Below are 19,173 nucleotides of genomic sequence, written 5' to 3' on the forward strand. Positions count from 1 at the left end.
AAAAAATGCATTCCATATGGTTTCTTAACTGGAGAATAAACTCCCTCGACATGCAGTTTTGTGTAGACCTATATGATTTAAAGAGAGCCACCCTTAAGTAGTAAGTACATACACCTTCTTTCCCATCAGGACTGTGTAAAGCAGAACAACATCCAGTCTGTTAAAGAGGATCCTGATGACCTCTGACCTCACTCTCCGCCTCACTCCTCAGTCTTTTCCCATGTTTACTTTAACAAGGTTGCCTGACTCATCAACTAACAACCAGCCCTAAAGCATTACATGCCCATGTATGGAGATGGTGATCTTTCATTGCCATGACCAGATAACTCCGTTTTTGTATCACCTGACCACAGATCTCATGACCAAAACCATTCTTCTTTGTCTAAGTGAGCTTTGGTGTGTCTGTGGAAAAGGATAATAATCCTTGGTTGATATTCATGGAGCATAGCCTGTGTCTGTCCCACACTTGAGATGTTGCAAGAAGAACTTGTCAGATTCACCAGGATGGTCTGGGTGATGATCCTTGCACTCTTCTTGGCCTCAGCCATTGTACATAGGAATGATGCTTTGCACTGTTACCATTGACACTTAAGAACACTTTGTCTGTCTCAGTGATGGACACAAACAGGCTCACTGAACAGTTTGGTTATAGCCAGGACTTAGAATTGACCGTTAATTGACTATTGAACTACTGCATTTAGCTGTTCTGTTTATTGGCTATTCAAAAGCTGCAGAGCTAATTAGAATAGTATAGAAGCTGCAGATCCCTTATTTAAACTTTCACGGATATGAATAATTTGGGACATGACATTTGTAATAAAACTAAATTGGGGTAAATCATCTTTAACATCTCTTACACAATGTCTTGCTGTCTTTTGTTGCAAATTTCTGTCATTTGCAGCAACAGGAAGTCAACTACATGGCCACTTAAAATGTGCTGCAAATCAAAATTTGGCATGGCTGTGTTTAATTGTGGGTCTCACTGTGTGTGTTTTGTGTTGTTTTCTAACAGAATCAGTGACCTGCTCGGCTCTGTGTTTACAATCTCGCACCTGTGCCCGGATCACAGCTCACTGCGCATCGGAGCCGCTAATTAAGTCGCGCAGCCGCCACTTAATGTTCACATAGTTCCAAATAACTATAATTACATCCCGTTGTTTTTTTTTTGTTTTGTTTTGTTTTTTTTTTGTTTGTTTAACGTGCTCGCCTTGTTTTCATTGCAGTCTGGTTACCATAACAGCAGCGTGAAGCCGCGTTGCTTTGCAGTGATTTTTTTTTTCTTCTTTTCTCTCAGGTTCCTCTTCTCTTTGCGCCTGAACAGCGCCTCTTAGCTGCGCCCAAATCTCGGCGCCGAGCGACTCCTTCCTCGTTTTTTTTTTTTCGGACTTGCCTTGTATAGTCAACAACACCGTCTGCCTCTAAACAAACCCACCGCTGTCACACGCAAGCGTGAAAATCTGACGTGATGCTGCCGCCGCCGCCACCGTCCCATTCAGCCGCTCGTCGGGATCCTCCCTTCACACAGTCGTGCGTATGCGCCTGGAACCAAACAACGGCATTGTCGGAGCGGCGTTTAAACGAGCAGTTAACGAGAGGAATCAATCAATAGGCAACGTGATCCGGATTGATTTCCTGCGGCAATGTAAAGATGGCGAGAGTGCTCCACAACTTGCTGTTATTTCTCATCAGACTTGCGCTGAAAATCCGAGTTGTGGGGTACTGGTCATTGATCTACGCTTATTGTGCTCTGTGCTCCGTCGTGGCGCTGCTGAAACTTTGGTGGAACATCGTGCTGAGGCCGACAACAACCTTCCAATGGGTGATCCGTGAAACTCCCCCGGCTTGTCTGAATGACACGTCCTTGGGAACCCACTGTTATGTTCGGATCAAGGTAAGACGCACTCATGCACTTGGACGTGAAGGGAGGAAAAACCCCATTGTGTGTATATGTGTGTGTGTGCGTGTGTGCGTGTGTGCGTGTGTGTGTGTGAGGGTGACAGAGAGAGACTGGTCTTACTGCTTCAACACCTTTCAGCCAAACGGGGCCTGATCGGTGAAGTGGCTGTTTATTTATTGTACCGTGAGGCGGTTTTTCGGTGGAGTCACGGCTCAGGTGGTGCTGAAAGAACAGCTCCTCCGCCTCACGTCTCCGCACGCAGCCCCCAAACTACCAGCCAGCAGAATGGGCTCCACATTATGTAGTTAAACACCAAAACAGATCTGTGGGAGAATTATTCAAATCCTTCACTTTATTATAAGTAGAAATACTTATGATATCATGCATGCAAAGTCCTGCACCAGTAGAAGAGCTCAGTATGCAGTAGGATGGTGCTTTTCACTGTTGTGCTGAAAAAAATGTCCAGTTTGCTTGTATAGCGTGTTTAAAAACAAGTCTTGTGCAATTTCAAGACAGGGGGCCATGAAAATGAATGCAAAAGCAAGACAGGCAAAATGCTTAACTCAAAAATTAAAATGTTCTGAACAAAACAAACAGAAAGGCAACTTCTAAGATCAGATTCTCAAAACAATGAGACCATTAGGATCAACCAACATCATTTAAAAACATGTACGTTTTGCGATTTTTGGAATGATATCAATGGAGGAGCAAAATTTCATTTAAAAAAAAAAAAAAAAAAAGCCAAAGCCAGAGCTGCCTCTGCAAAGGCTCGATCTCCCCCTTTACCCACCAGCATTGGTCACAGTTAACATCAGCTGTGTTGGAGATCTTAGAAAGTATGGGCAAATACGTTCATGGCTTCAGAACGAAATAACAGAACCCCACAGGCAGTTTGTGCAGAGATGTCAGTGCTGATGTGATCCATTTTCTTTGTGTATTTAGGAGTCCTGCAGCAGCTACAGACGGGGCAGGCAAAGAGTTGCAGTAATCAAGCTTTGAGGAAACTGATTCAGCAGTCTCAGTCTTTAGACAAATGATGGATTTCAATTAGTAGTAGCATCTGTTTAACATGGAGTTAATCTGTTTTTCAAATTTTAGTGCAGAGTGAGTCAAAGATGACAGCAAGATTTATGTATGAGCATGAAGGTTGGCTGTCAGGTGATAGTTTTAATGTTGTTGGGAGACCAAAAACAATCACTTCCATCTTATTTCTATTTAGCTGAAGACAATTTTTTTTGGCCGTCCAGGATTTTACTTTAGATTGAATGTAATAAAGGTGCAGTTGTTGGGATTCAGAGGCATCTGTAATGTTGTGCCATTGGTGCAACAGTGAAAGGAGACATTATATTTGTGAAAGATAATAAAACATAAAAGAAAAAAGGGACCTAAGCTGGAACCTTGCAGTACTCCACAAGTGATTGGGGCAGTAGAGGAGGAACGATTCCCGAGAAAGACTTGTCCACGAGACCGAATCATTTTAGCATAGTGCATTGAATGCCAACCTTGTCCTGTAGATGCTCTAAGACTTTATTTTACATACATCATTGCACTAATTGTGCACTGAAAATAATGACTTTATACAGTACCTTTTAAAACAAAGTTACAAAGTGCTTTACAATCAAAACCAATACTGCAAGTAAATCAGTTCTAAAGCATAAAATATCCATCCATCCATTATCTATACACCGCTTAATCCTCATTAGGGTCGCGGGGGGGGGGGGCTGGAGTCTATCCCAGCTGACTCGGGCGAAGGCAGGGGACACCCTAGACAGGTCACCAGTCTGTCACAGGGCTACATATACAGACAAACAAGCACTCACACATTCACACCTACGGGCAATTTAGAGTAATCAATTAACCTCAGCATATTTTTGGACTGTGGGAGGAAGCCGGAGTACCCGGAGAAAACCCACGCATGCACAGGGAGAACATGCAAACTCCATGCAGAAAGATCCCGGGAAAGCCGGGACGCGAACCAGGGACCTTCTCGCTGCAAGGCGAAAGTGCTAACCATTATGCCACTGTGCAGCCCCGCATAAAATATCACACAATAAAATAATTTAATGGCCTCAACAAATACTAACAGTTAAGAATAAGTCGTCCAATAAAAATCTTAAGAAGATTTGAGGTCTGCTCACGTTTAGTGACAGATAGAGACTTTGGGACTGTTAATATGTCTTCACTGGAGGATCTCAGTCAGTGAAAAGGCTCATATGGAGTCAGCAGATCACAGATAAAGACAGAAGTCTGACCATTCAAGATTTTGATGACAAGATCTTAAAATCAACTCTAAAACTTAGCAGTAACCACTGAAGATCAGTTAGGATTGAGGTAGTATAGCCACCCTGCTGCAGCATCTTGAATTTACTGCAGTCTTTAGATGTTTTGCTCACTGATACCACAATAAAGTCCATCGCAGTAGTCAAGTCTGGAGGAGATGAAAGCTTATATGACCTTTTCTAAGGCAGCAGCAGACAGAGATGACCTGATCTTGGTTGGCTGCCTCAGTTGGGCAAAGCAAAAATTGCATCTCTTTGGTGAACAGAGCATCAAAAGACAACTCTGAGTGTAAAATAACACCTGGACTGCAGACTTCTATGATCAGTACTTGGACACAGACCCAGAGAAATTGTTAGTGGATGCATATAAAAGAAAAGTAGCCAAAAATCATATAAATTAAATCACTTTTGAGAAAGATGACAGATTTTCATTGCCTGAAAGTAACCCCAGAACTTATTTGGTTGGATTTATTATGTATCTGCAAAGCTCTAGGCCACAGGCTAAGATATTAAACCCAGAGAAGGCGCATTTTCAGCAGAGACATGAAGACATTAAATTGAACAAAAAAAAAATCCCTATATCAAGTAATTTATCACCTTAGCCACAAATATGCTCCAACTTGACCTGATATGATGCGGCTTCAGTTGTTCTAATCAGACCTCTGTACAGGCAGCTGTCCTAACTTCAAAACTCTTAATGCAATCATTCTTCACTGCTGATCTAATTATTTTGCATCACCTGCAGTTTGATCCTAAATTTAGCTGTCAACAAGCCACCGAACTAAGCAGAACAAGTATAATCAGAGTGACCCTGTATCAGTGATGACACAACAATTTTCTTATCAAAATGCTTCGTTTTGCAGTATCAATTGCGTGCAGACTTTGACACCAGACGACTGTTTACCTTAAATCTCTGTTCAATGTGCAAGCAGGATTTCGCGGCATCACGGCAACATTGTAAGCCAGTTATTGTCCTGTATGCAGCGTACACAAGTAAAACGTCTCCCACTTTGAGGCCTCGAGTGCACAGAATATGCTAAGAATGAACTTCTCAGTAAAGTAGAAAACATTTGGTGTCCCACAGTTAATATGCAGTTTTCCTCTTTTGTTTCGGCATAAATACCTGTAAGGTTGTTAAAGCCATCTTTTGTTTGAACGATTCCCAGGCTGCAAGTAATGATGATTCATTGTCTGTGATTCTGCACATTGTTTTTGCTATTAATCTGTGAACCAGCAAGAAAAAAAATGCTGCTCACACCAATGCAGAGCTGCAGGAGATGCCTTTAAGCTTATTGTTTTGTTCAAAAAACAATCCCAAACCCCCAAATTCTAAGTTTACAAGCATGTATGATATAGAAAAGTGGTAAATCCCTTCATTTTAGAGGCTGAGGTCAGAGAATATTTGTCATTTGTTCAGCATTTTTGTTGAAACAAACACAAGGGTTGATGTGAACTTTTCTGGGTATTTACACAGGAATGCACAAACTTTAATGTGCAATTCAATGGAAATATTGTGGATATCTTGGGCATCATTTTATGTTACTTTCTCCAACCTTTAACCTGACATTTTGGAGCTACTGTTTGTTTTGCACTAAGACTTTTGAAATAAGATATATTAGAATTTTCACAGTTTCTGAATTCTTCAGTAGGATTAGAAGTGAATTTAATGTAGATGTAAAAGTGTTTGTTAATCTTTCTGTATTAAATTTTGTCAGATTTACATCATTGCTTATTATATAATATATTTTTAATTGTCTGCAAACATTTCTGGAAGTTGTCTTGCAACTCTGATGATATTCTCCAGCAGCAGCGGCAGCAGCACATTCACAAAAGAGTTAAGTCTAATATAAACGATATTCTCATTTGTGTTGACTCTAAAGACAACAAGCCACTCTTTTCTTGTTTCCCTGCTAAGTACATAAGTGTGTATTTATTTTCCATGCAGGTCCACTCACTAACAGTCATTTGAGAGTGCTGACTTCTACTGTTGTGTCCACTAAGTGGCTCTGAATAAGGATGACAGCTCAGTGTTTGTGTGTAACTGTGTTTGTGTGTCTTCTCTCGGTGCAGGAGTCTGGCCTTAGGTTCCACTATGTTGCAGCTGGAGAGAGAGGAAAGCCACTCATGCTGTTTTTGCACGGCTTCCCCGAGTTCTGGTAGGTCAAAAGCAAATCAAGGTTGCGCTAACAGTGGGAGCACATCTGTGCACGGCTGCAAACCAGACTAATATTTTGCTGTTGTGCAGTCGCTCTAAAATGTCCCTCGACTCTGACAATTCCTCTACTGTAATATTTCAGCAGCACTGTTAAATCTCTGCGGTCTGCAAAAAAAAAAAAAAAAACTAGGAGAAGAGTTCTCATTCACAGGCATGATTTGCCGTCGGCGGGGTGGAAAGCATTCAAGATCTCTTCTCCCTGATATGAAATGAAAAACGATGTTGAGCGTCGTGCCTGGATGGGGGCCAAAGAGGTTGTCAAGAGCTGTAAGCCTGTCCATATCTCTAACATACTAGTTAAGCTGTGGACAGGACAGGGATTAATTAACGGTGGACTGGAGCTCTTTCTGCTTCACTTGCCGTATTCTTCACAGAAATGATGAACCCTGCCGAGAGCGAGGTGCCTGGAAAGAAGTCTATCTTAAAATGTGCTAATTCCCTCTAAGAGATGAGAAAGAGGAGAGTGTGTGTGTGTGTGTGTGTGTCAGGAGGAGGATGGAGGGGTCCTAGGGGCTTACTGTGCTTCAAACCTCATCTGTATTCTAAAAATCTGAGGGTTCAGTGCAGGGATCTTATCCTGACTCATCAGAATCACAGGCTGGGCTCTACATCCTGCCTTCCTCTCGCTCGGAGGAGGAGGAGGATGAGGAGGAGGAGGAGAGTGGTGGGTTTCAGTCCTGTGGAGGAGCAGCTACAGTGCAGCAGACAAGATCTTCAATTAGGAAGTCATTCCAGTCCACGTGATCAGTGGGTGGATTAGAATCTAAAACAGCTTCTATTATCCGGAGGTGACCTTCACTCAGCTGGAAAGAAAGCTGAGTGCTAGCTTTTTTTTTTTTTTTTTTTTAAAGTTTGAGCTGTTAGTTTATAACCATCTCCAGTTTGTGCAGACTTCAAAGGGGTGCTTTTGCACATCATATTCAGCTTAATCATCATGAAGAGAACTACTGGTCCTGTGAAAACAGTTGCATCATGCGTTGTTTGGGCCTACAGCATCCAAATAATGAATAGAAAACCTGTGTCACAAAGTGGGTGATTGGAGTTGGCATGCAGATTTACCCGACAGAGAAAAATGAATTTAAGATGTTATCTCACAGCATTATGGGAAATGTAGGAATCAGTGTATTTTGAGCTTAACTCCACAATAAAGACTAAAAATCAGGATATACCAACTTCTGCTGCTTTGATTCCCTTTTTAATTTAGCCTTCAGCTGAACTTTGTGAAAGAGCAAAATGCAATCATTTGACAACCACTTTCACTAACAGTGGACTGTAACGCCACTCTGGTGGTAAAAAGCCTTATGATGTTTGTCTGCATGATCAGTCATTTCAACGCTTTTCAGTCATATTCTTTGAAAGCAGCCATGCAGTGCATTCTAGTAGCATCGGATGCGTTTTGAGAGATGGGGTATCAAATTAGCCGCTCATCATTTGCATAAACTTGAAGTCTAGGTGACTATATGCAAATCCGGAGCATCCAGCATGGCCCACCGCCTCTGGAAACTTCTGAAAAACTTTGAAATTAACCATCGTCAAAGTAAAACAAAGACAGATTCAGAAGCTGCACTGCTTATTTCACGCCTCAGATGGTTTTAGAAACTAATTTTTCTATACAAGAAAGTTTCTAAGCCAGCCACCATGTTGGCTTCGTTGGTTAGTATTCATCCAGTCCAGTGTAGCCAGTGTTTGCTATCGGAAAACTGACCCTGTATTGGTTGGAAGCATCAGTCATCCATCTCAAAATTGTGTAGTTTTGTGTCCATCAAGCATCCAGTAAATGCAAATAGCACGACCCCTCACATCCAAAAACACCCCTGTGGACACATGCTCCTTTTATCTTGTTCCAGATAATGTGAATTGATTTATTACATAAATAGGAATTAGTCATAAACAGCAAGGAAGTACGGACCAAAAATGTCATATAAATATCATATAAATTCACTTAACTAATAAATAATTGTTCCTGTTGGTTTGGTGTGAAGCACTAAACAGGTCCTAAAACATTTATTGTGGCTACAGTGCAGAACCCTGATGTAATTAAAGGAAAAGTCACTTTCTTGTGCTCTGTGTGTGTGGCTTCAGGTTCTCCTGGCGCTACCAGCTGCGTGAGTTCAAGAGTGAATTCCGTGTGGTGGCCATCGACATGCGAGGCTATGGGGAGTCCGACCTGCCGCTCTCCTCTGAAAGTTACCGCTTCGATTACCTGGTCACCGATGTCAAGGATATTGTGGAGTATCTAGGTGAGAGAACACGTCTGTGATTTTAAAAACAAAATGAGGACAATATTGTGACAGAGCAGTAAATAAAAAATAAACTTGTTTATTAGTCTTTAGCTGCAGACAGCCTTCTGCCTGCAGCATGGCATGACAAACTTCCTGTGATTCATTCTTGGATTAACATGGGACATTGTGCAGACACAAATCCTGCAGCTTGCTGACTGCATGCTAACACTAGCAGGGAGCGAGCCCGAGGCACATGCCAGCATCTGCTAATCATTATCTGGCCAGAATTACATTTTCTGCTCTTTTGCTGGCCAGCATATTGCAGGTCCTTCTGTCATTGTAGCGCTGCTTACATGCTCTGTAAGGTAATCTGTCCTTGTGCTGAAGTGTCAGTGAAGTTTCTCTAATGAATCTAAGTGTAGCAGACAATGTCCAGGAGCTCTTTCTCTGCCCTCTCCTTCACACCCGTCACCTCTTATTCAGACGTGTTGAAGTGGCTGTTTTAGTGCCACATGCAAGAAAGCAGAAATGATTCAAGCAGTCATGTCTTGATTTTTCTTTGAAGTGCTGTTTTCACAGTATTGAACAAAAGTAGGTTCTATTCCATGAGAATAGAAAGAAGAAATATCACTGAATTCACAACACGAGTGTTGCTGAGTTTGTCAACAATGTTGTGGTAAAAACAAAATCTGTACTTTATTGGTGCACCAGCTTGGAAATGGTTCTCCAGTTACTGCCATCACAGGACATTTGGGATCTACAGCCAGTCATGCTCACCTCATTGGTTGTGGAGCTACATTTCACACATTAAAATGCCACTATATATTTAAGATGGCTTTTCTTTGTAGTAAACCATATGTCTAGCAACAAAGCATTGCAAATAAATGTGTTCATAAGTGTGTAAATCTGAATAAAATACATTTACTTTGTGGTTACTTTTTAATTTTAAATTCAGTTTCATTTACTCAACCTGTTTCATTTAAAAATGTAGCAATACAGAGGTCTGGGGAAATTCTGAAAGACTTGCTAATTGAAACTGTTTCCTTATTTGCAAGTTTCTTATGTTGTATTTTCAAAACTTGTATGGAAAGCCAGTCACTATCAACTGCATTGTGGTTGTTTTTTTAAGGAATGTTGCAATATGCAGGATTTTCCTTCCACAGATAACTCCCAAGATTAAGAAACATTTGCCAAATCATTTTCCTAAAGAAGTTCTAGCTCTAAAATGTCACAAAACTGACAATAGAAAATGTATTTTTACAAGTTAGACAGAGAGTGGGAGTCTGTTTCAAACCCGTTGAGTAGTGCAGCTTTAAACTCCAGCCCTGAGGCACCATAATGACTTGTAAATATTCTCATGCCGTTTCTGAACACATTCCTGATGAAACATTTACATTCACTCACAAAGGTCTATATTTGATGTTTTGTAGCTTCTTACATTGTTCTAGCTGTCATTCTCAATTACTTAACAGGCTTTCAAGAGACAAGCGCTCAATAATGCATATGGCTGCACAAATGATTCACTTAATGGTCATTTCAGTGGAAGGAGTCTTGCACTGATCATATGATGACTGCTGTGCTTTCATCTGTGATTGTACCCTAGAAACCTCTTAGATCTCACACCAACCACCCATCCATCCATTATCCATTATCTATACACCACTTGATCCTCATTAGGGTCGTAGGGGGGGCTGGAGTCTATCCCAGCTGACTCGGGCGAAGGCAGGGGACACCCTAGACAGGTCGCCAGTCTGTCACAGGGCTACATATATAGACAAACAATCACTCTCACATTCACACCTACGGGCAATTTAGAGTAATCAATTAACCTCAGCATATTTTTGGACTGTGGGAGGAAGCCGGAGTACCCGGAGAAAACCCACGCATGCACAGGGAGAACATGCAAACTCCATGCAGAAAGATCCCGGGAAAGCCGGGACGTGAACCAGGGACCTTCTCGCTGCAAGGCGAAAGTGCTAACCACTATGCCACTGTGCAGCCCCCACACCAACCACGTTCACTGTAAATAAGCCGCAGCAAACAAACCAGAAGACAGACAGTAGAAACATCCTGTGGCTCCCTGACTTACCTGTATGACTCTTCCTTCTTTAAGTTTGTGTTGTGAGTGCTTAGATGAGGCTTGTTGGGGTGATTCACATTAGCAGGTGTAAATGGCGCTTCCACAGGTAAAAGGATTAGTTTGTGGGGACCGGAGCAGTAATGTGATCAGGGTGATGTCCTGACCTTGGTCTACATTTGGCTGTATGTCATGAAATACATCCAGTTGATGGGCGTAAATGTCCTCAGAGCGAGGAAGCTCTCAATAAAGAAGTGAGAACAGTATTGATTTGCAGACAGTGACATGTTTTTGACGTCAGCACGGCTTCTTTTAGAACTGCCTTCTGTGACAACAACAGTTTTATGTGCGTATTGTTTCTCTTCCAAGGGTACAACAGATGCTGCCTTGTTGGCCACGACTGGGGCGGGACCATAGCGTGGCTGTTTGCCATTCACTACCCCGAGATGGTGACAAAACTCATCGTCCTCAACTGTCCCCATCCGTCTGTATTCGCAGGTACCATTCCGCCAAATGAACATGTCCTCAGGAAAATCAATTTTCCTCATTCTGATTAGAGAAGCTCTGGCTTGGCTCTTGGAATATTACCATAATTCTTATCATTAATTAGGGAGTATTATTACTTCAATTGCATGTTTGCATCCATCTGGCAAATCCTCTTCTGCCTTAAGGGCACGATGATGAGAAGCTAATTACAGGAGGCTAATGTGAAGCTGGAACATCTGGTATAACTGGTGCAGACGGAGAGGCCAAAGTGACTGAGAGTTACCACGATCACGCTTGTCCTTTATTTATGGTCAAAAAACTGAACGTCCATCTACTCTTTTCCCCCTCTAGATTATGCTCTGCGTCACCCGAGCCAGCTGCTGAAATCCAGTCACTTCTTTTTCTTCCAGCTGCCCCGCTTCCCGGAGCTCATGCTCTCCATCAATGATTTCAAGGTGGTCTGTTGTGTGTGTCTGTGTGTGAGTGTGTGTGTGTGTGTGTGTGTGTGTGTGTGTCTGTGTGTGAGTGTGTGTGTGTGTGTGTGTGGACTTAAGCGGTTTCAAGGTCAAGGTTGTGTGTGCTTGTGTTACTGTGTGTGCCTCCATGCGTGTTTATGTGCCTGTGCATTGGTGTATGTTGCACATTATTACAGTGTGAGTCTATTTTTAGTGTTCGCATCAGTGGGAAGTCTAAATATAGCCTGCCTGGAATGAGAGAGATTATTGTAGTAAACAAAATGATTAAGTCATTATATACTGGCCTGCTTATTTTTGAGAATGATTAGATGTTAATGTTGAATTGCTGTCTTTGCGGATTTACTGTATTTATATTATGTACATTCAGTAATGTCATTTATTTTTTATCATCTTTTCAGATTTACACATTCTAGATTTACAAATGCTTTGATTTTACCATCAGAACTCCACTATTCATCAGAGTCAGAAACTGCAAAAACTAGAAAGAATTGTTGTTTTTTTCAACATTTCCTAAACTACTTGAACTACTCACGAGTGACACGTGGTTATATTGGAAGTCTCAACTAATTCTAAGCTTAAAATCAAAATTTTTCACCTGAATGTCTTTATTCTTCAAAAACAAAATTATTTGTATTAATCTGATTCTGTGAAAAAACAACAACAACAAAAAAACAAAATAGTGTGCTCTTTAGCTCATTTACAAAGTAACTTCAGTGATTCATGTGCAAACAACAGTCACATGACATACATTCAGGGAGCATTCGGCTGAACTGCAGGCTGTGTTTACCCCTTGTAGATCGTTGACAAATATGACAACAAACAAACAAACAAACACAAGTAAGTAGTTCAATATCTATAGCATCTAGAGTCACTATTTTCCAGTACTTGTAACACCTGTGGGAACTTTTTGAACATATTTATTCCAATTTTTGTAAAGCTATTTTAAAAAAGGAGCTTTATTTTTTTTTATGATGGCATATTATAGCATTTTAACTGTGTCATACTGCACAGGCAACATTTTAGAGTTTTTTTCTTCCATACTTGTGCTGTTTCCTTGGAAGTGCAGGACTTTATACTGCAGTGAAAAATGAGCTCACACAGTTAGATGAAAAGATGACACTCCTCTTATATCTATCCATTAAATATGTAGCAGCAGCAACTAGCTTAGCTTAAAATGAAGACTGGAAACAAAGGCTAACCAGCTGGCCTGCCTCTGTCTGGCTCTAGCAAATAATTAATGCATAATGCCTCATTTGTTAATTAATACAAACCCTGCCTTTACGATCACTACTTTCTGTTTACACCAAGCAAACAGGCTGCTGGCTAAAATTTCACATCTATAGAAAGCAAATAATTATATTTTCATCAATTGTTTAGCTGCTTATTCATTTCTAAATTTAAATGTCTTCTTTTTAGATGATTTAGCTGTTTCAACATGTTTTTGAGAAAATAATTTATTTACTCTCCGAAATATTCACTCTGGCTTTTGCTAATTAATTGTAAGAGTGCAGCCATATGCTCGTGTTGGAGTTTCCAGAAGTAGAAGCTCAGCATGTGATGTTGTGGAGCCAGCAGTAAGTCAGAGTGCCAGAACTGCGACTGAAGGTCACCAGAGCTGATTTTACCACTGAAGCAGCCTTTCTGACTCATGTTACAGGGACATAGATGTCCTTCTGTTAATGTTGTCTAGATCAAATTGTATCGACCGCACAAACTCACCCAGTGTTTGCTGCTGCGTCTGCTGCAGGCTCTGAAGGCTTTGTTCACCAGCCGCAACACAGGGATTGGAAGGAAGGGCCGATGGCTCACTGCAGAGGACTTGGAGGCCTATCTGTATGCACTGTCACAGCCCGGAGCTCTAACGGGGGCCCTCAACTACTACAGGAATGTCTTCAGGTGGGAAATCTCACACTGAGATAGATTCTGTCAAGCATTTTTTCGAAAGTGCAGAAGGACACAGGCATTAAATGAAAATACTGCAGTAAAAGTACAAGTATGTCCAATTTGTAGTGATATGCAGCACAATCCACCACTGATTACGAGTTATAAAACATAAAATATTATAAATCAGCTACTGAAAGAGGTGTGCTGTTGCCATAGGAGCCCATTCCATTGTTACTGCTGTACTTTTAGATGATTTTTTTTTAGTTCATATTAATTCTTAGTCATGGTTGGTTGATGCACAGTGTGATAAAGTCATTTTTAATGTTAAGTAAAGTGTGCTTTTCAGAAACTGTAACAAAATGAGTGTTATGGATATAGAGTAGGTTTGCACAATACATCGTCTCAGCATTGAATATTACAGTGTGCATAAACTACGGCAGGAAGTGTGATGTGACGTACGGCAAATTAACTCTTTAACTCATAATTAACACTTGATGCTACAACTTTTTTTGCTGCTTGATACAAAAAGAATTTTCTGTGACTAATCTGCAAGAAACAACAAACTATTCTGGATACTTTTGCTGGTGTTACACCATATGAGAAAGGGTCTAAACAGCTTTATTCAAGCTTTTGATAAATTATCTTTTATGTTCGATACAGATTCACTTCCCTACAAAATCACCACAATCATTATAAAATAACTGATTCTTTTTAAATAGAGTTATTCATGTCTCCTATCGAAGAAAAGCAAAATATTGCAATGCAAGTTTTTTTTCCATTTTTGTGCAGACCTGATATAGAGATACACAATGTTGTTATTCAACACAAATTTAGTTGCACCATCTGCTGTCAGAGCTGTGAAGGCCTTGTCCACATGCAGCTTTTTCTATGCGTTTTGGCCATTCGCCCACACAAATGCAGTGTGAGGTCACTGCAAACAGACTTTTAGTTAAATTCCTTTCAGGGTAAAGTGTTTTCAAGTACTCCTTTTTACTGTTGACATGCTGACAGAGAGAAATAAATCATGTGTTCCAAATCATTTCCATTCTCTATTTACTTTAACTACTTACTGTAGCTTACCTGAAAAGTACGTGCTGTTGCATACATCGTATTTATTTGTACCATTGGAACATACTACTTTGTCATAGTAATGTGCCTTAAACTTTAATCATCTTGCTCATATATCTGACACAGGCTGGAGTGTGACATGAGAGGGTTATGTTGCTTTTTTTGTGACGATGAAGTTTTCGGCCTGCTTCCCACACGAGCCTAAAACTTTCCTTTCATTGATTCCACAATACTGTCAAATATTTACTTTCACTTACAGCTTTATTCTTACATGTAAGACCACTGAGTTGGCCAACAGTGATCGGCACAAATCAGATCAAAGGAAATCTCGGGGCTTGCGTTTTTGACATGTGAACCGTACATGCATGGCTGAACATGCCATCTGCTCCCTTCTCAAGCAACGAGTTATCTCAGGATAGCTTTTATATGCTTACATAAAAGAAATCTCACTGACCCATGGCCAATTAGTCTCTCCACGGGCGCATACTGTACTGAAGCATGGGGGACGCAAAAATAGATAAACACACGGTCAACATCCATCCGTCCATTTTCTACGTATATGCACTCATCCAGTCCAGAGACCTGAGGCTGGAGTCTATCTGAGCCCACATTGGCTAAGATTCACAGACTGTACTGCAGCTGATTGTAAGGACAGCAGAGAGACAAGGAACATTTAAAAAAAAAAAAAAAAAGGAAATCTGGGTTCCCAAAAAAACTTTATATCTTCAGCTGACAGAGAAAAGTTGGCAAGTAACAAAAGAGGCAAGATGCAATATAAATAGAAACTTATTCTTCAAAGGGACCTTGATGTCACAGTAACTGATGCCTGAAAAAGACATTCATGTCATGCTGAATTCACTGTGACATGTCTTCACTCCTCTTAAAAGCCCAGTAGATGGAAAATAAAAAGCTCAGGTGGGTGAGGTTCATTCAGGGCATCTCTGCTTCAAATGGGGAAGCTTTCATTGCATGATGACCGTCCTTTCTAGGACTGTAGCAGCTGGTAACAGCAAGAAAAAAAATATACAGACAGTTGACAAATTATAAGAAAAAATTAACCATTGACCCCTACAGTGAGGGCATTTGGTGGCTCTGTTAGGGGCATTATGCTGGCATGGTGACTGCAAATCAATACAAAGTTATTCTGAGTTATGGAGCATTTATATCCGATGGGAGCGGTTTCTTCCAAAATGACAATATCCCCTCCAGTTTAATTAGGATTAAAATACTGTGAATTTTGTGCTGTTACCTTCACAGTGACCACATCTCAAGCCATTCGACCACCTATTGGAGATTTCACACTAACCTGTTAGACAGCTGCCCTCACCACCATCAAAATGCCAAATGAGGGAATATCTTTTACAGTAAGGTGTTCATCCCTCCAGCAGTTGGAGAATAAATAAATGTAAACATTGTTGATGGTAGTGTTTGAGAAAAGAATGCTACTTGACAAGGACATAGAGAGGACAACAAAAGGGCAGTTATTGTCCTGCATGAATACGAGTAGTTCTGGCAGTCAGACATGCAAGAACATTTGGGCTGCTCTAACTTTGCCTACAAGTTTCTGCAGTGTGTCTAATGCCAAGGCATATTAAAGCTGTTCTTGCAGCACATGGTAGCCCAACACCTTACTAAGACACTTTGGCTGTAGCCGGAATCACTTACAAAGTATGTACTCTTTCATGACGTTTGCATGAAATTCAGACATTTGTCATAATAATGTCCATTAAATGTTAACTACTACAGTCATCTGAGCATCCTCAGCTGCTTAAACTTGTTTATACTCGTGGGAGATACTGACATATGTACTGTATGTGACGTAACGACACAGAGGATTGTGGGTCAGAATGGCCAAAAAAGCGTGCTGGCTTACATCATTCAAAATCCGACCAGATTTAGCAGGACATCCAGGCATTTTTGGCATTACACTTTTGATGTACTGTGTATTGGGACATGCTAAATCTTTTCCTGGCACATTACATGGCATGGTGGTATGAATTTCTTTTCCTTTAATTTGTCACCCGTCTATAGATGCCACTTTTGTAGGAATCAGCAAAAGTCAGAACGTAAGAGAGACAAATAATTCAACTGGAAACATAACATCAACATCTAACTTAGACACATAGTTTGCTGTAGAGTCTGACTGATATATGGGTCAGCTGATATTGGCCTATCGCAGATAAAAAGGTATCAGCAGCGTATACGACTATATACATCCATAGACTTTTTTTTCTATTTTTAAAATTTTTTTTAGAGCTTAATGCAGAAAAAAATGCATGAGGTAATTTAGAAATGGAACCATCACACAGAGCACAGTCCAACTCCATAGTTTAGAGTATTATCAACACTGATAGCAGCGCATGTAGCAGAGTACGAATCACAGTTTATCAGATGGGGCTGGAGAGTCAAGTCGTGTCTAAAAAAATTATCAGCATCTGGTTTTTTATGTGTAGATACTGACATTACTGTCCATTATGACAGAAGTGGGTGTATTTTCTTAATTTAAAATCTGCCATAACACAGAATTTTTCCTTTCTTTCCTCAGCTCCCTCCCCCTGAGCCACAACCATGTCAGGTCTCCGGTGCTGCTGCTGTGGGGAGAGCGGGATGCATTCTTGGAGCAGGAGATGGCCGAGGCCTGTCGCCTCTACATTAGGAACCATTTCCGTCTGAACATCATTTCTGGTGCCAGTCACTGGCTGCAGCAGGACCAGCCCGACATCGTCAACACCCTCATATGGACCTTCCTCAAGGAGGGAGAGGGACGTAAAAGCTACAGGAACTAAATCCACAGCGAGGCCTCCTCCAGCACCCCCTCCCCCCTCACTTGCCACTCCCAGAAGCCTGGAATATGCCTGTGATACCAAGCGACATAGTGATAATGCAATCATTCTTTAAATCTTTCACATTTCAGATATTTTTTTAAAGAAGTCAGCAGTAGAGGAAAGAATCAAAGCACACTTCACTGGAGAGGACACTGAACAAAACGCGTGACACATATTCAAGATGTTTTTTGCACATGACATCCGCCTTAAAGCTTGTTGGTTACAGCATTACAAATGTGTGGCAGAATCTCCTTGTGACTTGTATTGTGTGGTGCCTTTTAACTTCCGAGTTGTCGCGGTGTAAAGATGTCCTGAGAGGTTGGGATGTGGCGTCGTCTGCTATACTTGTGTGTTTCACTGGGTCGCTCCACTCTACTTTGGGCACAGTCCTTTGGGAGCCATAACTCTCCCGCTCCCTTTATCAGGTAGTGTTGTCAGAAGGAGTTTTCTTTTTTTCTATTTTTTCCTCAAAGATACTTGCTCAAATGTAGAGAATGTTGTTATCTTCCTGTATAGAAGTGTAAGTGATGGTTGACTATTGTACTATTTTGTATCTCTTCCTACACACTGCATTTTGAAATTCACTGAGCCAGGTCTACACCAATTGATTTTATAAATAAACTGAGTAAGTGTCAATCTGTCAGACTACACTGTTCCTTAAAAAAAAAATCCTCTGTGTTTTAAGATAATAATAATGCGTTTGAAGCTGTAAGCAGAGATGCTCATGCCCCCATGTGTTTGGTGCCGTCTCACCAAGAGATGAAAAACACCAGAAATAGCCGAGGATGTTGTGTTAAATATAGCAGCAGAGCAGAGTGACACAGCAGATAGTCTGCATCTATTCTGGAAAACAAACAGTTAGACAGTTTCTAACTTCCATATTTAACAGTGTGGTTATATGCAAATAGTATAATTTACATAAACGGGTTTCAGTGCTGTGCCAGAACGCACTGATATTCGCTGCTGGTCCATTTGGGTAAGAGAACACACAGAAGAAGCAAGACTATAGGATTTTAAATATTTGTAAAAATCTTTGCCAATTATGTAACGTTTGATTAATTAGAATTCAGTAATCCAGGCTAGTTTTTGTTATATCCTGTATACTCAAATGTTTCCCTCATATGCGTAGATTTCGAGGGTAACACAGGAGGTCAGGGTCATTTTGCTTCAGCATTAGGTCTGTATTTACTCCTGAAATATGGATCATGACATTTAAGATAAGATAAGATAGTCCTTTATTTCTCCCCACGCCAGGGGAAATTCACATTGTTACAGCAGCTTATGTAGCAATAAACAGAGTAATAGTAATAAAATAGTAGTAATAATATTTACAATATGTACACGGATGAGAAATGAGAATGGAAAAAATAAGTATAAAAAGTGCAAAGATGTAGTAGTGCAATTTACACCTTAGAGATATGCAGAAAAGGCACAAATTTGTAGCATGAAAATTCACCAGAATGCAAGAAATGAAGTGTTTAATGCTCATATTTATACAATGTTCAAACAAAACCTATGGCTCCATTTGAGGATGCTTATTGTTTAGAACCGCCTCATTAGTTTCAGTTTAACACCATAATTATTAATACTACTCTACATTTGTTGTAATATTCATCACTCTGTAGCAGACCTCACAGTACAAACAGATTATTACATCCTCTGTGTTTGCAGCTCTGATGCTGATTCAAACACTTACAGTTCCATTCACACTGACATCATAGGATCAGACAAACATGCAGGATGA

The 19,173-nt window shown here is 40.7% G+C and overlaps 1 protein-coding gene across 1 annotated transcript; it reads left to right on the forward strand.

The window, feature by feature from the left end:
* The first annotated feature begins 959 nt into the window (after nucleotides 1-959).
* ephx4 (epoxide hydrolase 4) lies at nucleotides 960-18,070 on the forward strand. The gene is made up of 7 exons (XM_023275810.3): nucleotides 960-1,891; nucleotides 6,247-6,332; nucleotides 8,474-8,631; nucleotides 11,060-11,188; nucleotides 11,528-11,631; nucleotides 13,400-13,548; nucleotides 17,150-18,070. The coding sequence occupies exons 1-7, from the start codon at nucleotides 1,649-1,651 to the stop codon at nucleotides 17,388-17,390; spliced, it is 1,110 nt and encodes a 369-aa protein (XP_023131578.1). The 5' UTR covers nucleotides 960-1,648; the 3' UTR covers nucleotides 17,391-18,070.
* The last annotated feature ends 1,103 nt before the right edge of the window (nucleotides 18,071-19,173 follow it).

The sequence above is a fragment of the Amphiprion ocellaris genome, chromosome 2 (assembly GCF_022539595.1).
Source record: "Amphiprion ocellaris isolate individual 3 ecotype Okinawa chromosome 2, ASM2253959v1, whole genome shotgun sequence".
NCBI classification, from domain to species: Eukaryota; Metazoa; Chordata; class Actinopteri; family Pomacentridae; genus Amphiprion; species Amphiprion ocellaris.